Source organism: Siniperca chuatsi, linkage group LG5 (genome assembly GCF_020085105.1).
Source record: "Siniperca chuatsi isolate FFG_IHB_CAS linkage group LG5, ASM2008510v1, whole genome shotgun sequence".
NCBI lineage: Eukaryota > Metazoa > Chordata > Actinopteri > Centrarchiformes > Sinipercidae > Siniperca > Siniperca chuatsi.
The window spans coordinates 8,334,932-8,359,913 of NC_058046.1; the positions used below are offsets into that span (position 1 = coordinate 8,334,932).

Sequence of the window (24,982 nt, forward strand, 5' to 3'; positions counted from 1 at the left end):
TTAATATCATTCATCAAATGACTCACTGAATAATTTGTGTGATTGTGTCTTCAGGTCTGGCTGAGGTGATGGCTGGACTGGGAGTGGAAAAGCTGGACAAGCTGATGCCAGATGTAGTGCAAACAGCCAGCAAGGTAGACATCGCTTCCCATGTCAGAGATGGCTACATCATGATGTTCATCTACCTACCCCTCACCTTTGGAGACAAGTTTACTCCCTACGTTGGGCCCATCATCCCCTGCATTCTCAAGGTATTGTTATGACCAGAATGTTTTTGTTGTTTTGGGGGTTTTTTTTGCCATTTTGTTGTGAATCACATTTCACTGCTCCTTACTTTCACTGCTGTTACTGGGGTTGAAGATTTTCCCGTGATTTTAAAATAACTACTTATGTATTATAATATACAGTACTCACCCTTTACCAGAATTTCTTGCTGTATATATAAAACAGAACTGTGAATAGTGAATCATAAAATTCAATTAAATTTTCCCATGTTATTCTTTCATGTTAGATTATGTGGTAATATTTTTTTTGTAGAAAAAGAAATCTTCAGTTTCGGTAAAGAAGTCTGCATATCTGATTAAGTCGTGTGTTAATGATTCAGTACTTACATAAATACTAAAAGCAACAACCCCACCTCACATATCACCTTAGGACATAAAAGTAAATAAGGTAATAATAATAAATAATTAATACAAGCATTCCCATTGGGATGCTATCAGTACCACAACCAATATATACATACCCTTACAGTGTCTTACAAACAGGAATGATAGCAGCACGCTAATAAGTTATGGGCATGAACGGCCTCTGGGTAGGTGCTGTTGCAGAACCTGGCTGTCTTAGTTCTGATGCTTTTCAGACTTTTAAAAGAAGGGAGGAAGTTAAAATGATGGTTAGCAGGGTGAGAGGAGTCATGAAGAATATTGTGTCCCTTTTTCCATAGTCTAATGGTGTAGATTTCAGCAGGGGACAGTAGCTCCCGGTCTATGATTTTTGGTGCAGTGCGTACCTTTTTGTCCAGACGTTTCCTGTCTTGTGCTGAGGTTTTTCCATACCACACAGTTATTCCAAAGGTGGGGATGCTCTCAGTGCTCTAAAATTGCATCATACCATCCCGAGATATGGAAAAGTTTTTCAGCTGTTTTAAAAAGAAAAGTTCTTGCTGCGCTTTCTTCAGAACTGTCGTAGTGTTGACTTCCCACTTTAAAGAAAAGGAGATTGTTACACCCAAGAATTTGTAGTGCTCCACCTGTTGAATTTCCTGACCGTTTATGACTAAAAGTAGTTGTCCACTATGACTCTGCTGTTTCATTGTTGTTAGAAATTAGTCCTACCAATGTGGTATTATCAGCAAACGTAAACAACTTAACAGACTGGGGGTGGGAAATAGTCATTTGTGTAAAGTGAGTATAACAGTGGAGACAAAGCGCATCCCTGTGGGGCACCAGTGTTAATAACCAGAGACTTGGAGAATTTATTAACTCTGACCACCTGCCTCCTCAACTGCAAGAAGTCCATGGTCTGCTGACACAGGGACTTTTGGACTTCCAGTTGGAGAAGTTTGTTATACAGCCTGGATGGTAGAATTAAATTAAATGCTGAGCTGTAATCAACAAACAGAACCCTTGCATAAGTGGCAGGTGCCTCAAGGTGTTGCAGAACTGAGTGCAAACGAAATGTAATGACACTGCATCATCAGCATCATTGTTGAGCCGCCTGCTTAGTTTAAAATGACCATTTTTGCACTCCAGTTTGTTCATTTAATCTAAAAAATATTTTGCCACACAGCTGAGATGAAAACTAACATTTTGAAAAGTGATTGGAAGTAACCGTTGCAGGTGAAAAGTTGATTCCTTTATATAACTGTAATTAAGGACAATGTCTATGACTGTTGCATGAGGGTTAATGAGGTTAATGAGGTTTGGAGAAAGCATCCTTGTTTCAGTAAATAGTCTTCTGAATGCACACGCACATACAAGCATACATATGGTAAAAATACCAGGTTCCAGCAGGTATTTTTTCCTTTTTTCCTTTGCTCTTACCCTCTCTGTGTTGTCCACCAGGCTCTGGCTGATGAGAACGAATATGTGAGAGACACGGCACTGCGAGCCGGCCAGCGAATCATCAGCATGTATGCTGAGACTGCCATCGCACTGCTACTTCCTGAGCTGGAACAGGGCCTGTTTGATGACCTGTGGAGAATCAGGTCAGACTGAAATACACGGTAACACACTAGTGATTGAACAAACTCTCACTCTTATATTAACTAGCTGTGCGTCCATATCGTTGTTGGTTTGCAGGTTCAGCTCTGTGCAGCTGCTTGGAGATCTGTTGTTCCATATCTCTGGAGTCACAGGAAAGATGACCACAGAGACAGCTTCCGAGGATGACAACTTTGGAACAGCTGCATCCAATAAAGTATGATTACATTTCTTTTCATCAAAAAAATCCTTTACAAATCCATCCAGTTAATAAAAGGAAGTAAAAGTTGTCTTTTTGTTATATCTTTACTTGCCACCACAACAGTGTAGTGTTTGTCTGTCTTTGAAAAGTGTTTATATATTGATGTGTCAAGGAGTGCTGACCTTTGACCTTTTCTCTTCCAGGCTATCATTGGCGCTCTGGGCGCTGAGCGGCGTAATCGTGTCCTCTCTGGCCTCTATATGGGCCGTTCAGACACTCAGCTGGTGGTTCGACAGGCTTCCCTCCACGTGTGGAAGATCGTGGTGTCCAACACCCCCAGAACTCTTCGAGAGATCCTCCCAACCCTCTTCAGTCTTCTGCTGGGCTTCTTGGCTTCCACCTGCCCTGACAAGAGAACGGTATTACTCCTTTGAACTTTGTAAACCCACTCTGTTTCCCTGGTTGTCAACCAAGCCTTTTACTGACTCTGTGTGTCGGTGTGGTTTTAGATCGCTGCTCGGACACTGGGGGATCTGGTGAGGAAGTTGGGAGAGAAGATTCTCCCTGAGATCATTCCCATCCTGGAGGAGGGACTGCGCTCTGACAAGAGTGACGAGAGGCAGGGAGTCTGCATTGGGCTCAGTGAGATCATGAAGTCCACCAGCAAAGACGCTGTGAGTCACGCAGACGCTGTAACGCACACATTTCTCTGCTACTTTACAAGCATGTAGCATCATAGCTAGTGGGATTGAATGAGATTAAGATTATAGTTGCCCACAGCAGGAGAGACACCACAAACATTATTGGAATTATTTTATTTATTAAAAAACAGGACCCCAGAGCTGCTCCCAGGATTCAAAGCTACAATACAATGCAAAGCTTAATTGCAAACATGCAATTAAGGTTACTTTTTTGTGTTTTACAGATTTATTTTAAAGAAGCAGTTTAGTTTGAAGCAGGATTTTGTGCCCCCTCTCTTTCAAAGGTTGTTGTGTTTCCCACTCTATGAAGAGAAATGCAATTGAGACAGTTAATGGTTAAACTAGGGTGTTTGCACTGAAAGGTATTTTTTATATACAAAACCAGATTTTTTTATTATAGATTTATTGATCTCATTTTTACCAGTTTTTCAATATTCAAAACAAAACACCATACATTTTAGATTTTTTTAATTAAGAAAGCCATGTACTGTATATTAAAATGTCTCCAAAGTGAGGCAAAGCAGAAGGCCAGCTTGTTGATCCTTCTATATCAAACTTCTACATCTTGTAAATTCAATTCTTTGCTGCATTTACAGTCAAAGTATTGAATATCAAGGTGTAAATTTAAGGAGTCATGGTTAGGACGGATGCCATATATCTGCATAGTACTGGTTTAATTCTGGGCAGGGACTTTTGATGCATGTCATACCCCTCTCTCTCCTCAAGTTTTCTAGCCTTTTTCGCCTATTTTTTTTGGTCGTCATATCAATGTGAAAGTGAATTGCCTTTCCGTTTGGAATCAAAATTTTTAAAATAACTAAAAAGTAATTTAAAAAACAGAACAAATTAAAGGTATGTACCCTTTTTGACAACCAGGTTCATTTGGTTATCTTAGACCAGTAGTCTGAGAATTGCAACAGAGATAAAACATTATTAAACTGATGGTGTTTGTACTGTAGGTGCTCGTCTTCTCTGAGTCACTGGTCCCCACAGTGAGGAAGGCTCTCTGTGACCCTCTGGAGGAGGTCCGAGAGGCTGCAGCCAAAACCTTTGAGCAGCTTCATGCAACCATCGGTCACCAGGCTCTGGACGACATCCTACCTACCCTGCTCAAACAGCTGGTGAGGGAAAGAGGACACAAACGCAATTCAGATAAGATTCAAAAGTTTTCAGTCTGGCTTTTAATACACTGAGTGTCTTTTCCTCAGGATGACGAGGAGACAGCTGAGTTTGCTTTGGATGGCCTGAAGCAAGTCATGGCGGTGAAGAGTCGCTCTGTGCTGCCTTACTTGGTTCCAAAGGTAAAGTGTCACAGTCAAGTTTTCCTTTTTTAAGCCTTAGTATTGTGTCTGGCTGTATCTGACTAAAGCGGTCCTCTCTGGTTGTACCAGCTGACTGCTCCTCCTGTGAACACCCGTGTTCTGGCCTTCCTGTCTGCTGTGGCTGGAGACGCTCTGACACGCCACCTAGGGGTCATCCTGCCCGCCCTACTCTCCTCCCTCAAAGAAAAGCTGGGAACAGAGGATGAAGCACAGGTAATACTGGCATTCACAAGCTATAATATCTACTGCTGCTGTTGTGTTTGAACCTTTTGTTCTTTCCTCATAAAGAAGTAACCATAACCCCTATGTGTTACCTTTGCTTAAGGAGTTGTGCAGCTGTCAAACAGTGATTCTCTCAGTGGAGGATGAAGTGGGCCAGCGGATCATCATAGAGGACCTCCTGGAGGCCACACGAGGCGCTGACCCTGGCCTCAGACAGGCTGCTGTCACCATCCTAAACGCCTACTTTGCTCGTACCCGCCTGGACTACAGTGCACATACTCGCACCCTGCTGTCAGGTCTCATCCGCCTTCTCAATGACTCCAACCCAGACGTCCTGTCTCAGAGCTGGGAGACCATCAACTCCATTACTAAGGTTTGTTGACGTGCAAATAAAAGCGGGCGATATTTGTACACACTTTTGTCTTGGCATTGTTGTAAAGACAATTTCATGCCATACTTTTTCTGCACACATTTACACAATATGGTGAAAAGACAACAGGACAGATCAGTACTTTGATTATCTCTTAATCAAAAGGTAAATGTGGCCTGAGTGTTGTTTGTTTGTTTTTTTGTATAGAAACTGGATGCAAGCAGCCAGCTAGCTCTGATTGATGACCTGCATCGAGACATTAGATCAGCAGCTGCAGACGTTAAGGGTCAGAACCTGCCTGGTTTCTGTCTGCCCAAGAAGGTAAGAAGGCTCCTCCTGACACAGTAAACACTAGGACCTTATCACAGCATGATGATTTTGTTCTTTTACAGAATCCTTTTGTCTTTCTGAGCTCCTGTGTTGTAAAATGACTATAAGTTATGTGACTGTAATTGTGGCCAAGCGTTAAGAAACCATTGTTCACCAGTGACCAGTGAAGCTTTTCCATTTGCCCGTTCAACCCTGCAACATCTCTTCTACAACAGCAATCAGTGCTGGCTCAGACTTATTGCTGGACAGGAATATTTAAGAGATGATACCTGACAAGTTGTACATTCCATGATTGTAATGAATGACGCAGAGGTAAAGAACCCCCCTGACAAAAGTCTTCTCTTTCCTCCTCCTATAGTTGGGCGTTCAGATTCATACAAAAATATCACATTTGAAAGAAGTTATTTATCTTTTATTGTTTAATACTGGTGCCTCAATTTAGGAATGCAAACACCTACATGACAGATGTCCGCTTATACTGTTCAATTACTAGGGCTAATCCATACCTGCAAAACAGTCAAAACTGAGAATTCTCAGGGGCCATGGTTTAAGGCTGGTTAACACACTTGGTCAACAGCAATTTTTGATAATTGATTGATCTTTTATAAAGCAAAAATACCAAAAATTCACAGGTTCCAGCTTCACAATGTGAGGATTTGTTGCTGCTCTCTGGTTAATTTCATTGTAAATTTAATATATTTGCATTTTTGACTGTCAGAAAAAGGAAGCAGTTTGAAGATGTCACCTTAGGCTCTGGGAAATCATAATGGGCCTTTTTCATGATGTTCTGACATGTTATAGACTTAGCAATTAAGCAGTTAATCACTTTATTCATTATTTGACAGCTTAATCAGTAATGAAAATAATTGTTTGTGGCAGCCCTATTCATAGTTTTATGTTATTTTCTCTCTCCGTCTTTGTTTCCACAGGGTGTGACTTGTATCCTGCCTGTCCTGAGAGAAGGTGTCCTCACTGGTACCCCTGAGCAGAAAGAAGAGGCAGCTAAAGCATTAGGAGGAGTCATCAAATTGACCTCTTCTGAGGCACTGCGGCCCTCTGTTGTCAACATCACTGGACCGCTCATTCGAATCTTGGGAGACCGCTTTGCCTGGACGGTGAAGACCGCTCTGCTGGAGACTCTCACCCTGCTGCTTGCAAAGGTCTGTATCTGCATCTCCCAATGGGACACGTAATTGGCCAAAAACTGTTAAAAACACTGTCATTTCTCTCCACAGATGATCAAATTATCAGTCCGGAGGTCACAATGTTTAGCTCTAACCTCTGGACTGTATTCCTCCTCCAGGTGGGCATTGCCCTGAAGCCCTTCCTGCCTCAGCTGCAGACCACCTTCCTGAAGGCCCTGCAGGACTCGAGCCGTGCAGTGAGGCTGAGGGCTGCTGAGGCTCTGGGCCAACTGGTGTCCATCCACACCAAGGTGGACCCGCTCTTCACTGAGCAGCTTTCTGCCATCCGCAACGCTGAGGACTCAGGAGTCAGGTGAGCACTCATACAGCAGACTAATACTGAAATGTTTAGTTAGAAGAAGCTTTAATCAGATTGCCCTGTCAACTATTGTTCTATTTTTGGAAACGGAATGATTCAGCTATTAATATCACAGAACCCCAAGACAACACACATTAAATCACATTTGATCACATTTTGAAATTAGGACAGTTGTTGTTAATTTAGTATCAGTCTCGGGAACCCGTCAGCTATCGTCTGACGACGATTTGAATGCAGATCAATGTTTAAAAAGCTAATCTCTAGGATTCTGAGATTGTCGTCAGACGATTGCCGATGGGTTCCGAGATTGCATTTCGGCCAATGCGTTACGCCTCTTCTGCTCTCCACGTGGACTGTTTACCTGCATGCAACCAAAACCCGCTTAAACGCGATTGGTCAATACTACTCGGACTTTAACGGAAACCAGAACGCTTCCAATACCAAAATCTTGTCCCTTGCCTACAGATTCTGCATTCATATGCCAATATCTGTTTATAGAGATTAATTTAGTATTGAATTGTAATTTGATATTGCATAACTAAACTATACTTAAAGAAATTACTGTAGTTTGAGTGATCAGAACACTCTTACTGAGATCATTTCCACTGATACACAGAATATTATCATGAAATGTAAAATTTTCATGTTGCTGGGAATCATGGAAACAATTGAACACACATTTCAGAATCACTGGTCTGAAGGAGTGGTTCCTGACCCCGACTTTTTTCTTTATTTTGGGTGTGTGTGTGTGTGTGTGAGAAATATTGGATACTTTCACCTCTTCAAACCTCTACAAATCCTTCAAATGGAAAAAATGAGAAGCATAAAGATCAATGTGTGAAATGGTCACAAGACCATGTCAGCACAGAAATGCCAAATATACAGTATATTTGCAGTTATTTAAAAATAGTGTCACCATTACATAGTTTGTCCACCAGAGAGCACTGACAAGTTTATTTTTCAACTGTGAATTGTCCCACTCAGTACATACAGTATCTTGGTCACGATTCTTAAATAACCAAATTTAAGGGATGTTTGTGTTATTTGATTTTGTAAAAAAAAAAAAAAAAAAACAATAAAAAGAAATCGAATATCAGCCAATATCTTATCAGATTTTTTAAACTCTCAAATATAAAAAAAATCCAAATTTCAACCACGCTCTATTCTCAACACAGGAAAAGTAGTAATAGACTTAAAGAACTGCATCAAATCAAATTAACTTTCTTCAGTGGTATGGTTCATGTTTTTATATATATATTTATTTATATATTTATTTTAAAAGCTGATGTTTTAGGGTATACAGTTCTCATGCTTGTGTTGTGCTCTTTACCCCTCTCACAGGGAGACTATGCTCCAAGCCTTAAGGTTTGTCATCCAGGGGGCCGGGTCAAAGGTGGACCCAACCATCCGCAAGAACATCACCACCACATTACTAGGCATGCTGGGACATGATGAGGTATGACAGGAGGAGCAGATGCCTTGCAGCAGCAAGTAGAGCTGATTTTTTTAAATCTGTGGCAACGTGCCTGTTTTTCCACCCCAGCCCCGTAATAGCTGCTGAATACATTAAGTAATTACCAATGAAATAAAGTATAAACGTATTAACACTTAGAAGGGATTTTACAGAGAGTTGTTTAGCAGTGTAGTTTCCTCTGTGATCACAGTAGAAAAACGGAAGTCAGGCAGACAGGATGTGGTTTTCTATAAAGGTGGTTTTGAGCCTCCTTGTCAGTTTTAGAATAAATGACTCTCAACCTGTCTGTGTGCATGTAGGATGCAACACGTATGGCATCAGCCGGCTGTGTTGGTGAGCTGTGTGCCTTCCTGTCAGAGGAGGAGCTGAAGAGTGTGTTACTTCAGCACATCTTGGGTTGGTATTTATATGCAAAGTTATCGTCACAGCACATATCACACATCATGTTATGTGTATAATGTTAGGTTGTCTATTGTAATGTCATCAATGCCCCTAATTGCTGTTTATTACAACAATTGACTTGGTGTACAGACTGAAATAATAATAGTAGTGACTTAGTAAATGTGTGTTTTGCTTAATTTTAGCACAAGCAGTATTTTTCATGTCATTTTCTAAATATATTTATAGTAACACTTCTCGTGATATATTTTTCCAACATAACTGCATCAAAAAAGATTTTGCCTGTGTGTATGTGTTCATTTATTGTCTGCTGCTCATGTGCATCTGCAGAACAATGAGAGCATGAGCTAATACATTTTTTTTCCTCCCTTTAGCGGACGTGTCTGGTGTTGACTGGATGGTGCGTCATGGTCGTAGCTTGGCCCTGGCCATAGCTGTCAAGTCTGCTCCTGAGAAGCTGTGTGGGAAGGAATACTGTGATACTGTGACAGAGACGATTTTAGCCAATGCCACTGCTGACAGGGTGAGGGAAAGTTTGTGTGGCACTCTGTTCTTTGACAGCATGTTTATTGCATCTCTCATGAACTGATACACATGGCTGCAATGAATATCCCGTATTACGTCACCTTTAAAGAAATAGTTTGATATTTTGCTCAGTATGCTTTTTCGCAAGATGTGTTGGTGGGAGTTTGTTACATGCTGTAACAATGTTTTGGCTGGAGTCTTGTTGTTACTGTAAGGTCGCCAGGCAACCGGCAGAGACTCCAGAAAGTCACTGCTTCCAGGCAAGAAATAATCTAGACCATATAACTCACCGTAAAATCACAACAATTTTACGCTGATGAAACCAGCAAGATATAACATATTAATTAGTTAGCTTTAGAGCTGCTGGTAGGTGGATTTTGTTACCTTTGGACAGAACCAGGCTAGCTGTTTCCCCCTGTTTCCAGTCTTTATGCTAAGCTAAGCTAACTGTCTCCTGGCTGTAGCTTCATATTTACTGTACAGACATGAGAGTGGTATCAATCTTCTTCCCAGGCTTTTTCCCAAAATGTCAAACTACTCATTTAAGCAGGAGATAAATAAAAATAGCATCCATGATTTGAACAAAGAAACTGACTGTAGTCTAATTACATACCAACCTGTATCTGTCTGAACACTGGCCTTCTTTGAATTTTGTCACACTGACATTCAGAAACCGAGTGCTGCAGATGGTAGATTATTACACTATTGTAAGATTCAACAGATAATTCAAAAACGAAAGTAAGCAGTATTTGCCCGTTTTTTTTATTTCTAAATTCTAAAGACTTCAAACTTATATGGTGTAAGTAAGGTACGGTATAGTACATAATTAGTATATGTTACGGTCCCAAGTGCTCTACTCTACCCTTACATTGTACGTCCATTCTTGCTGCCCTCATGTAATGTGTGTCAATACATATTGTTATTCTGCTCTTCTTCCAGATTCCCATTGCCACCAGTGGGATTAGAGCGATGGGATACCTGATGCGGCATCATCTCAGAACAGAGGGAGGCAATAGTGTTTCCCAGCGCATCATCACACAGTTTGTCAAGGTAAAGCAGGAACCGTTTAATTCAGCTGATAATCACAGGCTATTAATTCCCTTTTCTGTATTGTACAAGTGAGGAAGTGAGTGCCAGTAAGTTCTTCACACTATTGGTTCTGGCTTTTGGGGAATTTTATAGTGTTGGGAAAATATTTAGAATTTTACTCACTGGGGTGTTCAGCTATTCTGAGGGTTTTTTTTTTTTCAGTCTTTCAGCTCATTGTTTTGGTTTTAAGGCCCCGTTTTCTACTGTTTTGGTTTAGTCTCATCGCTCTAATCGGCGTCATTTTCAGCAGCAGCAGGCACCTGTTTTTAGTGAAAAAGTTCAGACAAAGTTAGCAACTAGTTGGTGAACATAGGGGAGAATTTAACAGCTTCATAGCAAGATATTTCCCACAGGAGTTGGTGGAGACCAGAAACAGAGCTAAAAGGAAAGCGAATATTGGGCTTAAATTCATCAGGTGGCCAGAAGCACAACTCCAAATGAATGTTAATGTTGCTCTGTGTTAGCTAGATGTGTTAATAATGTAAGTAAACTGTTTGCTAACATGTTAACCACAAAAACTTAATAGGGTAGAGCGCGTACCATTATATGGAATGCCCACGTTCCTGTAACGAGTGCGTAGACACCCACATCAGTAATTTTTGCTGATTTAACGTAGGTCCCTGTTATGTGGAATTAGGTAATAAATGTCCCCTGAAATAAATAAATGTAGTCCTTTTGAAAAACATCCTTTTTTAAAATAAAAACCCATTTATTTATTTATTGAACTATTTTGACTCATGTATTTATTTCATAGCCATATTTATTAATTTCATAGGCATATTTATGTATTTATTTAATATTGACTAAAATGACATTCCATACCATTAAGTCCTTACCGCAGCGGCCCAGGGTTGATTCCAACTCGGGGCCCTTTGCTGCATCCATCCCCTCTCTCTCTCTCTCTCTCCCGCCCAAAATGCCCGAAAAAATACAAATAGGGTGATAATATGTCCATGTTGTGTTTACAGTTTGTTCTGCTTCCCCTTAGCTAAAAGTAGCTAAAAAAAATCAGTTAATGCTGCTTTAAAAAAATGTTTTGTTTCATTTAGCCCTAATGGTATGAATGACAGTTGCTCAGCATTTGTTACTTGATGTAGAACTCCATTTTCATTCATAACAAGTAGCAATAAATAAGACACAAGCCCATAATAGTGCATAGGAAGATGAATACTGTGATGAGTACCTGCTTCAATGGTGTAGTAGATGGAGGTTTTGTGTTGAGATGTCTGTTGTCTGTGTAAACACGCAGTGTCTGCAGAATCAGTCCAGTGACATCAGACTGGTATCAGAGCGGGTGCTGTGGTGGGTGTTCAAAGACCCAGCAACGCCCTCTATGGAGACCAGTCTCATCAAGCCCTTGCTGAAGAGTCTGCTGGACAACACCAAAGACAAGAACACCAGCGTCAGAGCTCAGAGCGAACACACCATCATCAACCTGCTACGACTACGCCAGGGAGAGGAAACCATGCAGGTCAGACTACAGACACTCTACTATAATTTACAGATGTATGTAACATATAAAGGAAAAGACTGTTTTTCTAATTTTTACTTTTTGCTCTATCTATAATTCAGAGTATAACTGCCATTCTGGACTCAGCCAGTAACGACCTATTGTCAGAGTGTCACCGCCGGTCCTTGAAGAAAATCGCCAGCCTGCCAGACTCCAATGAAGAGATAGACGACACCATCTTAACGTGATGGAGCAGGACTGAGCTATGAAATGATCTCCGCAGATCCCCACTGTACAACTCCAGACACACCACACATGCTCATGTTGCCCTTCATGGACCAAGGCTGAGATGCGTAGTGTTTTCCCACATATTCCCCAACAAATTTCTTTTCTTTTTTTTTTTCTTTCTCCCTTTCTCATTGTTTTAGTGGCCTTTAAGCCAAATTTATGACTTTAATTCATTTTATTTCACAATGTGCAGGTTATTCTTCTGTGCTGAACTACATAAGGCCAATTCCGTTTTGATGTTTCAGTGTTTTGCTACTTATTTTACCAAAATGATTTCAAGCATTTAAGATGCCGCTGTAATGAAACGACACCCCAGTGATTAACTTTTATTTGGACTTTTGTGTGTGTGTGAGAGTTGTTTGGGGGAAAACAACCTCTTATAAGAATAAAAATCATTCTTATATCAGTGATACGGTTGTAAAAAGGCAATACAAAATAAAAATCTTGATTTCATAATGTAGTGTGTGAAATATTGGAAAGCTGTTTTCTTCAGGGTGGGGTCAGGGGTCCCATAGACATTCATCACACCTTACTGTAACTCAACAGATTTCTCTGTTCACTACCTACTGGCATTTGAGATTTTTAAGTTGTCAGAACATGTGATGATTGTATGCAGACAAACCACATATATGCAGAGGGATTTTCAGGGATTGTAGCCCTCCTGGAGTGTCACCTTGGCTGTCTGATCTTGTTTGGGGCTCTAAAAGCACCATCATTACTAGGAGTGACCCTGAAGGATGTCTGAAAGAAAAGGTTTCAAATTTATTTTATGTTGCTTGGACACATTAACCATATTCAATGAGGTACCATTAATCTGATTATTGTTAGTGGAGGGATGGAGTGGATTTACCATATTCCATGGTTTGTGATTATCAGTGCGTATAGTGTATGATATATGTTGTCTATATTATTTTTAAAGAAATGTTTAGGATCCTGCCATTTTTTTGGACCCTGCTTGTAGATGTAAATCAACGGGATGGTACGAGTCTACTGCCCTTCTAGTAGCATGAGCCTAGTGTTCATCAATGGGATGGGACGGCTCGGCTGGGTTGTAGCAGGAGCCTGCGCAGTGAGGCCGGGTCAGAGTTGGGTGCAGCTCCACCAGAGAAGGAAGCGGTGTTTCCGGCTGTTTGCAGCGGAGGGAGAGGATTGCTGACGCCGCGAAACCCCGAGAAAAACGCCGCCGGCTCGGGGGGGCTAACAGTTTCTAGCATCGGTAGCTAGTGGTCGTTTTCTTTCATACTGGGGGATCTGGGGGCTGGTGATTTTTTTTTACGAGCCGAGGGGTCCGGACAGCAAACCGAGCACAGAAGCTGCGCAAGGCGGGGGTGAGCCACCAGCTACCGGCATGGCCAGGGACTACGATTACCTCTTCAAGCTGCTCATCATCGGTGACAGCGGTAAGCCGACGCCGGGGATGCGGGACGGGAAGTGGGCCTTGTCGGGTTTTTTTACAAGGGGAGAAGAAGAAATGCAGCTTCAGGCCCGCAGTGTGCCTTTATGATGCGTTTACTACTTGTTATTTTTAATGTTCTGAATGGAAATGATTGGTGAAATGTACGTATCACATCCGCCATATTTCTGTGGCGGTGACAGGGCGGAGGTTGTGTGTCCGGGCTAGGCATGTCAGCCGATCAGGCCGGATATCGCCTCCAGATCTTCAAGGTTTGTCTCTCGAAGGTTTTCTAGTCTTGTTCACATATCGGCTGAGACATTAGTGTTATCTCCAAAACAACAACACACGCTGTAACCCAAATAACTGTACGGGGGTTCCTATACTCCTCTAATTTGGCCTCTAGTTTGTGTCTCCTATTAGCTCTGTTAGCTAGTTGGAAGTTAGGCTAACATTACACTTTCAGGCTTGGTTATGTAGCTAACTGTTAGCTAACGTTAGCAGAGAAGCTAGTACTCTAAGAAGTTGAGGGTCTGAACACATAAGATAAAGATAGCTTGTTATGTTTGCTGCACGGTGTCAAGTCAATTAAGTTAGGTTAATGAAATGCTTTTGTTATTTAGCTTGCTAGCATGATAGTGCTAGCTGCTTAAAAGTGGAGGAATGCTGCACTGCAGTCTAAGTATAGTGAAGTGAGACTAACAAAGTGGTTAGTGTCAACTTCAGTATCACTCAATTAAGTGCATCTGTCTGCTGAGGTTCAAAGACTACTGACTATGTGGTTAACTTATGTGTTTAGCTTCTTATTATGCTAAAACCCATGGCAATGTCAAAGTCACAGGTTGATGCACAATGTAAATCTGTACAACTGTTATAGACTGCTCTTCTTGTATCTCCCCATTAAAGTGAAACATCCCTTTTTAATGCGGCTCCACCCTCAGTAGGACTATAGCCTCAGCCTCCAGGGTTTCTTAGTGGGCAATGATCTTTGCGTTCATTGACAGCTCCGATCCTGGCACTACCCCATCAGCTGGCTGCTCACAGAAGAGGGCAAGGCAGCACAGCAAGCCCTTCACTGCCACTCGCACACAGAGGCCAGTGTCCCTTCAGCTGCAGCATGGAAGTACACTATCTGTAGTGCTGCACAGAGATTATTTAGGAAAGATGCTCTGACCTCTGCCCCTCCTCAGCTGCATGTAGACAGATCTGCTGCTGCGAATCATACATTCCACACACTGGATCTCCAAGCTCCAAGTTTTATCACTTAGCTGGACTTGTTTAGCCTCTGGCCTGTCACAGTAACACATGCACATGACAAATCTTCTCACGGAGAGGTTGTGTAACATAAAATTCTGTTTACAAGTTCCAGGCTGCAAAAGTTGAAAATGTTATGAATGGTTTCGTCACTGACACCCTGAGGAATATAAATTCTGAGGGGGGGGGGGGTTTGGCCAGAGAAAAGGAAGGCATGGAATATTAAAGCTTCAAAAGTACAAAAAGTTGATGATCTCTCTTCTGCTTTGAAGCTTTGGTTATTGTTTGTTTGAACAAAAATCTGTAGCGTGGAGACCACAGGAACCTGAGAGCTTTTATGTTGGGACCAATCAAACATGAGATGACAACAACACAAAATGCAGATTAAGTAACAGGGCTGTAGGTTGAGTCCCACCCCAGGCTGGGCAGCAGTCACTTCCTAATTTCCAGCTGTAACCTGACAACTGATCTATCATTTATCTTCCTTTTAAATCCCATTCCCCTTCTCCCTCTGTTTTCTCCTCTCCTGTCATCTGTTGTGTGGCTGTTATTTCTTCCTAAAACCTATTTATCATGCACGATAATTTTAGCAACCCAGAGAGATATATTTGTTCCATTTGTTGTCTTGCTAGACAACAGGCGTCATCTAAATGCTTTAAATGAACATGTAGTGTGCAGCCTTGCTTACCTTAAATCCTTCACTGTACACTGCAACAGGTACAACTTTGTCTGTATATATTGAAGTACTAAATCTTCAGGGACACAAGGATTACAGCAACTGTTCAGGTTGACGTCTTCTTTTTGGTTTGCAGCCGTCACGTGGTGTTACTCTTAGGTATATATATATATATATATATATATATATACCTATTAGAAACCAAGACAGAAACGTGACATTTTATGGAGCACAAAACCTACCAAAAACTCAACAAGTTTGTCCTCAGACAATTGTAGTATTTTGTTTGAAAGCTAAATGTAAAAAATTATAAAGAATGTACTCATTTAGTTTTTATTTTGGAAACCTGTTGTACTCTAAACCTCATCCTGTGCTTGTGTTTCCTCCTCAGGAGTGGGCAAGAGCAGTCTCCTCCTGCGATTTGCAGACAACACATTTTCAGGTGTGTGGTTCTACCTCAGCCACTGTAGCATCATTTCAAGACTTTGTACTTTGTTGTTGTAGGTCATTAACGTGATTTTTGTGTTTGCAGGTAGCTATATCACCACGATCGGCGTGGACTTTAAGATCCGGACAGTGGAGATCAACGGGGAGAAGGTGAAGCTACAGATCTGGGATACAGCAGGGCAGGAGCGCTTCCGCACCATCACCTCCACGTAAGTAGATACACACACACACACACACACACACATTCACATGGGCTTTTCAGGTCAAACTCGTCATTTTCATTTCAGCAGTTGAATCTGAAACCAAGAAAGGCTCTTTGCGGCCCTCAGATTAGGTATTATTTGAGGAAGCAGTTTGTAGACAACTAGAATGAGTCGGTGCTGCTCTTTGAAACTGGGTGGAATTCCCCACAGATCCTAATTACAGATGTGAGAGGGAGGCTCCTGGTCTTATACTGTAGTGGTACATGACGGCAAGGGCTGGGCGTCTTTACCCTCTTATGCTTATAGTGTGTGTCACATTGCTGTCCAGCGTCGTACAGCATCCATGCAGCTCTGGGTTCACACTGTTTTAGAGCAGAGCTTCCATAAAGAGATCAAACAACACTGGTTTTATCCTGTAAATCCAGGACTCAAACTCGCTGGATTTTCTCACGCTGGCATTCAGACTCAATCAGCCCACATTATTATTGTATTATGTTGCAACAGAAGAGCAGGGGTTCCCGCTCATAGAAATACAGATGTCGAACATGTGTCCAGCACAAAGGCCTGTGAGCTAAATCGAAAAAAAGTTTTACCACCTGTTCAGTTTTGCCTCAGCTGAGTCACAACACAAATCAAACACACAGCCACTCACTACTCTTGAATGGAAACGCTTTCCCTGTGGGGCAAGCTTTCAAAACACACTGCATCTTAGAGGGGTAAGGGGTAAGTGAGAAGATAGGTTTGGGGGGTCATCTGGGGGGAAAGGTTCTTTAAACCCAGATCTTAAGTCAACATTAACTGATTCTTTGACGTCTTGTGGGCAGCAGAAACATTTACATACAGTATTATCACATTTTAAACTTAAATTCATACAGTTGCCTATTTACACAGCCAGCAGATATGGAGCAACATTAGCATTCATTTGGAGTCATGTTTCTGCCCACCTGAAATAGTAAGTCCAGTGTTCACTTGCTTTTTGCTTCTTGCTCTGTTTTTGGTCTCCACCTACTCCTGAGGGAAATACAGTATTTGTATCAGCTACTAAATGCTCCACTATGTTCACCAGCTAGTCTCTAACATCTAGTCTGTTTGCTGTTTGGTGCTGTGCAGGTAGTGTGCAGTTGGTCTTTAGAGCTTTTTCACTGAAAACAGTGGCTTGTGAAACACGATGACAGTAGTGAGACTGAATCAAACCAGTAAGGTTGTAGGCCGTAAAACCAAGTTGGGTGGTAATTCTCTGCGTTTGTCACTACAAGCGACCTTTCACATTACACATAGTCTTTTGATCCATTGTTAATATGAAAATATTATTATTAGCAGCTTTAAAGCAGTTTTTCTATAAACTGCACCCAGTGACTAAACTCCAGTAGGACTGCTCCTTTTGCTGTCAGCTGTCCTCTTTACCTGAATGTCCCTCACTGTGTCTGACAACCAATTACTCATGTGTTCAAAGTCTCGCATTAATGCCAGCTGTCAAACTCGTGATTTCTTTTTCCTTGTAAGTGCCAGCCCTGCTGAAATATGGACTTGCCATTCAATTACCATGCAATTTACATGTACTGGCTTGACATTAGAGTAGGCAACTGACACCCAGTGTGTAATAAATAAGAGTTGTGCATAAATGTGCAGATGCTCTCTCTATATGAGGAGACAGCATCTGATCAACTCTGATAGAAACAGCATTGACATGACCTACAGCTCAAACTGCAGTCATCTTACCTACTCACCCCTTTTTGGCTTTGACTGAAGCAGACTGAAGCAGATATAAGCTACACTTAAGCGATATTTAACTGTCATTGTCCAAGCCATTTGAGTTTTGTCTTGAACAAGGCCAGGGACGCATGTTTGATAGTTATTATGTACTAGCACTGCTGCAGTGAGCACGTTCAGAACACCAAAATCATCCAGAAAGCTTGAAGTCCTCTGCAGTGCTGACGCTTCAGCCCCTGAGGAGTATGGCCGTCCTAGTTTGGAGGCTCGACAGCCAGTCGTTCTGCAGGAATCCCTCCACCGAGCAGGCCAGCCTGTTTTGGCTGATTGTTCACTGTTCTGAAGTAGAGTGGCATGGTGCCTCATTAGGTCCTAAATGAATTTCACTGTGGAGATGGATCATGGGCCAAGACCTGCTTGGTTCACTCGTGCAGACTAACCTGGGGTGGTAGCCATATGTCAGACCCTGCGATTGTGCGCCAACAAATATCCCCAGTCGGACTCAAATCAGGGACATTGCGATCACATGGTCAGTGCCTGAAACCCTTAGACCACAAGGGCGCCCCTTGATTGATAATTTGAGGGAAAAATCCAGTTTATTAACATTTTATTACCTTGTTTGTGCAGAGTTTTACTGCAGAAAAGGTGACTGCAGGTTGGACCCCACATGCCTGCTGTGTGTGTTTGGCAGTTTATGGTTCTCTATTCATGTGCACTGAGCAGACAAACACACACACAGACTTGCACACACGTAGCCATCGACCCCTGCTGTCTGGTGGCCCATTACTACCGGACATAAGGGACATGCTCAGACGACATCGTATCCCCACACTGTCACGCCAGGCAGAAACACTGACACACACACACACACACACACACACACACACACACACACACACAGTAAGCCTGACAAAAGATTCTTTGTGTTTGTTTGGCGACTGCAGCTACACTGGGGACGCTCCCTTTCTGGGGCCTGGCGCACTGTTTTAAGCTTGGCTGCAGGTTTACAGCTGAACTGTCCGACTGTCACATTCTGGTTTAGTCATCTGTGTGGGGCAGGTTCTGGTCTCAGTTCTGTGGGCTTTCCTCCTTTTCTCAAGCAGTCACACACGATCTCCTGATATGTTTTTGTCATTGGTAGAGCACCAGATTTAATTTGTTTGTTTTTTTTTACAATTTTAAAATGATTGTGTTTCTTCCAAAGTGAGATTTGTCTCTCCCTGCTGGACATCAGCACCAGTTACCTCAGTCGTTCCCAACTTTTTAGTCAGATGTTCCCCACAGTCCTGTCTGATGAACTCAAAAATTGATGATATAAAAGTGCATATAATAAATATCCAAATATTTCTGCAACTATTCATTACTTTTAGCAATGTATTTTTACTGTGCATTCATTACTTTTAGCTAACTATTTCAACTATTTATTCATTGTTTTAGCTAACGAATTCTACTCTTTAGCCATTACTTTTAGCTTACTATTTCTACTCTTTAGCCATTACTCTAAGCTAACTATTTCTACTCTTTAACCATTACTCTAAGCTAACGATTTCTACTCTTTAGCCATTACTTTTAGCTTACTATTTCTACTCTTTAGCCATTATTCTAAGCTAACTATTTCTACTTTTTACTATTTCTACTATTTATCCATTACGTTTATCTAACTATTTCTACTCTTTATCCATTACTTTCAGCTAACTATTTAAACTTCTCTGCTCGCTTGCTAACTAGTTTTTATGTACTTGCAATCGTACCATGTGGTGTTCAGGTGTCCTAGCTGACACAATATGTAGATATATTTTTTAATCAAATTGTAATTTCTGGGACTCACTGAGATACCTAATGTCAAAGGCTGACTGCGTCTCTTCTTCTGCATGTTCAGATACTACAGGGGAACACATGGGGTCATAGTGGTATACGACGTCACAAGTGCAGAGTCCTTCGTCAACGTCAAACGATGGTTACATGAAATCAACCAGAACTGTGATGATGTGTGCCGGATATTAGGTGAGTATTTCACCTTTCAGTGTTCAGAAAAAAATCCAGGCACTGTTGTCACCTTGCCATCCTTTACCTAAAATTAGACTCTACCTTTGAATGTAGTGCACACTTTTTTTATTTGCAGGCAGTGTGAAGAATTGTTCCTAGGTTTGTTTTGACTCGAGGCACTCCTTGACAATATTTTCTATTTTCAGTGGGAAACAAAAACGACGACCCCAACTCCAAGGTGGTCGAGACGACTGACGCACAGAAGTTTGCCGAGCAGATGGGGATCAACCTGTTTGAGACGAGTGCAAAAGAGAACATCAATGTTGAAGAGGTAACTCATTGTTTCTTTTTACAGTGGACGACAAAGGCGAACGCACTTCAACACAAGCAAATCAAGAAAACATGCACCCAACACATGCGCAGCATTTAGTAAACATGCTGAAAATACAGAAACGTGCTGCAAATACACAAAACGACAACGGAAGTGTTTCCAGAGGACACTCAAAAGGTCTGTGACTCATGAAGTCAGGTCTGGTCCATATCATCCAAGTTTGTATCTCTGCAGACCGGAGACTTTGAGAGGGCGTGGTAACTGTCAATCATCCTTTAATTTGGCCAATCAGAGGCTTACAATCCACTGTCAGCTGAAAACTTGCAAACCGTGGCAGCAACAAGCGTGTCCAAGCCGTATTCAGCACTGTTTAGTGTCCTCTGGAAACACTTCCGTTGTTGTTTTGTGTATTTGCAGCATGTTTTCTAAATGCTGTGGATGTGTTGTAAAATTAATGAAGATTTTTTTCTTAATTTGTTTGTGTGTTTTGTCTATTCGCACGTGTTTTCATAAGTTGCAGTGCGTTTGGCCTTGACGGCCACCGTAGTTTTTGGCCTCAGACGTGTTTGTGTGGAGTAGTTTCTGGGACATGCCTGGTATGCAGAGCAGATCACCTGAAGGCTTCAAATAAATAGGCAGTGTGTCCGAATGCTCTGTAATACCTGCTGGACAGTAGGCTGTCTCAGTGTGCTGACTGTGCAGTGACTTATCGTACAAACCATTCCTTAAAGGAATAGTTTTGGGGGAATACACTTTAGGGCTGCAGCAACGTTTTTTTTTTGTATAAATGTCAGAAAGTTGTGAAAAAACATAATCATAATTTCCTACAGCCCAACTAAGCTAAGCTAACCTGCTGCTGGCTGTAGCTTCATATTGAATGGACAGATATGAGAATGGTATCGACCTTCTCATTTATCTCTCAGCAAGAATAAACATATTTCCCAAAATGCCAAACTGTTCCTTTTAATGCTATGAAAATACCAGGATGTTGATGGTTTGTTTGACTAATGATTGGAAAAATCCAAACTCTGACATATCGAACAGATTTATCCCACAGTTGGTTTTTGAGCATTAAAGCAGTCTCTTCCTACAGTCTAAAAAAATGGATCTGCATACTTTTCATAAACTGCTGTTTGATGTGGCTGATCTGGCTGACTGATTACTGTACTCACCCTACGTCGTTGGTTTGTGCTTCCCCTGCAGATGTTCAACTGCATCACAGAGCTAGTGCTAAGAGCCAAAAAGGAGGTGCTAGCCAAGCAGCAGCAGCAGCAACAGAACGACGTGGTCAAACTCACCCGGAACAGTAAACGAAAGAAAAAATGCTGCTAGCAAACTCGAAGCCATCCAGAAAGGGCCGGCGGCGTCTTTTCTTCACACACGCATACACACAAGATGGGACTCAGAGCATCTAAATTAAAGAGCAGATAAAGATTTAATAAATATACAGTGAAAGATAAAAAAAATAAATGGGAAAAAAAATGTCCCCTTTGGACAAACTAATCATGAAGACTTAAAAAAATGTACAGATTTTATTAGACGTCAGATCAAGTTTTATTTGGAATTCAGCAGATGGGCACTATTGACCTGAGGTCCTCCTTTCTTAAAGGATCTGCAAGCTGACAACTGATCGCCATAATGCTCAGATTTATATCCACATAATCCCCATATTCTTCCATCAGTATCTCATCTCTCCTTCTCATTCCACTGCACGCGGGACATTTAGAGTCGAGCTAGACTCTGCGCCTGAGGAGAAGGAGGGCTCACCTTTTTCTGGATTTATTCTTTTCTTTCTAATTTTCTTTTCTTTTTTGGGGGGGATGGGGGGGGCGTCTGAGTAAGAATGGAGGTCTCACCACCTCTCTAGAGTTTCAACATTTCAGACACTTGTTTTACCACGGCTCACGCCAAGAGATGAACTGCTAGATTTTGTTTTATTTGACTTGATAGGGAAAAAATCACACAGATGATGATGATGATGATTGGTAGACGACCTTTAGCAACTAATCCGATGGACAGAACTGGTGACTTCTCATGTTTTGTTTTTCTTTGTCTATATTTTGCCAAGCTTCCCACCCTCTCCCCTCTATCCTACAGTAGTGCTGAGCCAACGATTGATTATATGTATTTCTTTTTTATATATATATATATATATATATATTTGTGCGGCAGAGCAGTTGAACCACTCCTGGGACGTCAGGCTCTGAAAGTACCATTCACTGCAGTCTTACTACGCTTCAGAGCTTGCTTTTAAACCTTTTCCTCCATCTTTTTTTTTTAAAATAATGATACTGCCAATATTATAGAAAAAAATATTAAGAGCTCAGTGACACCTCTCATTGGACTGTTGCCATAGTGGCCCCTGGTTGGCCAAGATGCAGGGTGAATCAGGGTCTGATGGGACCCTGTTGAGTCCTCAGGAAGCGCTCAGGGCTGCCCTCCTTCCCTCTCCCTATTTCCCCTCTGTATTTCTGCAGCCACTGGCCTTCTTTCCCTTGGCGCTCACATATCAGCACTCTCACAGCGACGGACTCACCTCCTGTATTTGGTCCATCAGTGGGCACGAGGAGGCTCTCTCGTAGATGTCGCGGAGACCTCCAATCCATAGCAGACTGGTTTTTGCCCTTGTTTTTGAGCATGTAACAAACACTTTGTTTGATGTGGTATGTAAAAGGTAATGCCTGACATGCATTTAGACTGTCAAGGATTTACTGCATTTTCTCAGTTTGCTGAGTTGACAGTTGACTAACATTACAGTCTGATGTCATGCTTTTCTCTATCACAACCCCCTGCTACGTGCTCAACTGAAGTGTTACCGGACAGTGTTTTTGGCATCCATGATGGGAGTGTGGCAGACAGTGGGACTGTTAATGTGGGGATGAACTGCAGCACTGGATCCCAGTGTGTTCGGGCCTGAGCTCCTCTCCCTCTCCATGTTCAGGGTTTGTCACAGAGGCCGAAGCATCGTACAGTGTCTATTACTGACATATTTGTTTTCTTTATTTTGAATTGGGAGAGTAATAAATGGAGAGAGCTGTAGGTATTGGCTAAGCTTCTGTTGGAAACATTGAGTTTTCATCCACTGGGCAGACTGGCAGCCAGTTTGAGATCCTGATACACGTTGAGAGGTCACTGTGACCTCCAGGGCCTAGGAATAGTATAAAATCTCACTTTATGATTTCTATTCATTACGTGTATGTATATATAAATATATTTGTGTGTTTATATTCAATATAGAACATACACATAATTAGCACACCAAACTGTGCATGTGTTAAACATGCCTCGTGTGCTATGGTTGAAACACACTCGTCAGCTGTGGTTTGCTGTACACTGGAAAAAAAGAGATGTACTATTCATTTTTCCCTACATGAATTTAATCAGTAATAAACGTTTTAAAGGAATAAATATTTGACACATAATGACTGATCTCATTTGTCAGTGCTTTGAGACTTGGTCTTAACTTCATTTTCAACCTGTGTCTTTTTATTTTTTGCTATCTGTGAATAAAATTGTATGTGAGGAAGTGTGCACTGGTCTTTTGGAAGCCTCTTGCTTGTTTGTCTTTGGTCTTAACATAGGGAGGTAATTATGGTTTATGAGAGGAAGTTCAGTTTTCCCCATAAACAGCCACAAGTTTTAAAAAGAAACTAACGACAATTAGTCTGATTTTGTTTTCACTGTCTTGCTATCATCAGTTATTAACTGTCAGGGGAGCAGATGTGATCATCCTAAACTACACATTTTCCACACATCACTAGTAACTTCGTACCTGGTTTGTTGGTTGATGGAAAAGGGGCAGGACATGAATTTTACATTCAGTAGAGCAGCAAAATAATACTTCTTGAATCTTGAATTCGGGAAATATAAACATGCTGAGGGGAACACATATGAGAGGGAAATATAGAGTGATACTAGTTGAACAGACCTTTTTCCACAGACTTGACTTGTCAAACACAGGTGTAACTAATAACAGTGAATTGCCGTAATGCACTGCAGTATTTGCTGGAGCAGAGCCATCGTTAATGTTATTAGTTCCACCTGTGATTTTCCTCCAATGACAAAATCAAAATGCCTGCAATGAAAAAGAGGAATGATTCATTTGGGAACAATAAAGAGACGGAACATGCGGTTAGTGTTCCTAATGTTAAGTCAGCACTTTTTTCTTTTGGTATGTTTTTCATGTTTACATGTCTGGCTTCAGAACGGGTGTAAAGACAGAAATGTTTCCTGATTTGGATCAGGAAATACATGATCAAAATAGAATATGACTGATGCAAACTTTTATATACCCTATACAACAGACATGTTTTGGACATTCAAGTACCGAGATTGGAGACCCAGCTCTAAGGCTGGTAGCTGGAGAGACCACTACATTTATTGCCACTACTTGCAGCCATTCCCTTGAAAATGAATATAAACAAGATTTGAGCCTACAGCCATACTAGCAGCTCTGTGAGACTGTACCAAGACAGTTCTTTGAGCTAAATGCTAACATCCTCACAATGACAATGCTAACATGCTGATGTTTAGCAGGTAACGTTTACCATGTTCACCTTAGTTTAGCGTGTTAGCATGCTAACACTTGCTTGTTATCACTAAACAAAGTACAGCTGAGGCTGATGGGAATGTCATTAGTTTTAAAGGTATTTAGTCATGAACCAAAATGTTAGACATTAAAATTGTCTATGTTAAAATTAAAATTGTGACCTGATGATGGCGCTGGATGGAAAGTCAGGATCACCAAAGTTACTACAATTCATCCTGAAGGTGAGATGAATGTTTGTACCAAATGTCATGGCAATCCATCCAATAGTTGTTACTTTACTCGAAACCACAAATGTCAACCTCATGGTGGCACTAGAGGGAAAGTCATGGGATCATCAAAGTCATTAGGATTCAT

The 24,982-nt window shown here is 41.5% G+C and overlaps 2 protein-coding genes across 3 annotated transcripts in view; both read left to right on the top strand.

Annotated features, from left to right (window-relative positions):
• Nucleotides 1-12,532, top strand: part of gcn1 (GCN1 activator of EIF2AK4) — a 29,400-nt gene extending 16,868 nt beyond the window's left edge. The window contains exons 40-57 of the mRNA XM_044198116.1: nucleotides 55-251; nucleotides 2,067-2,209; nucleotides 2,304-2,421; nucleotides 2,610-2,825; nucleotides 2,916-3,080; nucleotides 4,067-4,228; nucleotides 4,316-4,408; nucleotides 4,499-4,642; nucleotides 4,755-5,024; nucleotides 5,229-5,342; nucleotides 6,281-6,511; nucleotides 6,655-6,848; nucleotides 8,196-8,310; nucleotides 8,628-8,724; nucleotides 9,102-9,250; nucleotides 10,192-10,302; nucleotides 11,591-11,812; nucleotides 11,914-12,532. Of these exons, the coding sequence (XP_044054051.1) occupies nucleotides 55-251; nucleotides 2,067-2,209; nucleotides 2,304-2,421; nucleotides 2,610-2,825; nucleotides 2,916-3,080; nucleotides 4,067-4,228; nucleotides 4,316-4,408; nucleotides 4,499-4,642; nucleotides 4,755-5,024; nucleotides 5,229-5,342; nucleotides 6,281-6,511; nucleotides 6,655-6,848; nucleotides 8,196-8,310; nucleotides 8,628-8,724; nucleotides 9,102-9,250; nucleotides 10,192-10,302; nucleotides 11,591-11,812; nucleotides 11,914-12,039 (2,867 nt within the window). The 3' untranslated portion in view covers nucleotides 12,040-12,532. The remainder of the gene's footprint in view (nucleotides 1-54; nucleotides 252-2,066; nucleotides 2,210-2,303; nucleotides 2,422-2,609; nucleotides 2,826-2,915; nucleotides 3,081-4,066; nucleotides 4,229-4,315; nucleotides 4,409-4,498; nucleotides 4,643-4,754; nucleotides 5,025-5,228; nucleotides 5,343-6,280; nucleotides 6,512-6,654; nucleotides 6,849-8,195; nucleotides 8,311-8,627; nucleotides 8,725-9,101; nucleotides 9,251-10,191; nucleotides 10,303-11,590; nucleotides 11,813-11,913) is intronic.
• Nucleotides 12,533-13,144: 612 nt separating this feature from the next.
• On the top strand, nucleotides 13,145-23,610 carry rab35b (RAB35, member RAS oncogene family b). 2 transcript variants are annotated; one of them, XM_044198117.1, is made up of 6 exons: nucleotides 13,157-13,479; nucleotides 15,794-15,844; nucleotides 15,935-16,058; nucleotides 19,642-19,766; nucleotides 19,955-20,079; nucleotides 21,283-23,610. In XM_044198117.1, exons 1-6 carry the CDS (start codon nucleotides 13,428-13,430, stop codon nucleotides 21,409-21,411), a joined length of 606 nt encoding a protein of 201 aa, XP_044054052.1. In that variant the 5' UTR covers nucleotides 13,157-13,427; the 3' UTR covers nucleotides 21,412-23,610. The 2 variants fall into 2 exon arrangements, with proteins under 2 accessions (XP_044054053.1, XP_044054052.1); XM_044198118.1 differs by lacking the exon at nucleotides 19,955-20,079 and having other exon boundaries at nucleotides 13,145-13,479; nucleotides 21,283-21,389.
• Nucleotides 23,611-24,982: the final 1,372 nt, after the last annotated feature.

Excerpts from the sequence above, each read along its gene's own strand:
- rab35b (XM_044198117.1), top strand. The coding sequence starts at position 13,428 with ATGGCCAGGGACTACGATTACCTCTTCAAGCTGCTCATCATCGGTGAC. Across the intron at positions 15,845-15,934 it reads TGCAGACAACACATTTTCAG|GTAGCTATATCACCACGATC; the intron begins GTGTGTGGTTCT and ends TTGTGTTTGCAG. Across the intron at positions 16,059-19,641 it reads TTCCGCACCATCACCTCCAC|ATACTACAGGGGAACACATG; the intron begins GTAAGTAGATAC and ends CTGCATGTTCAG.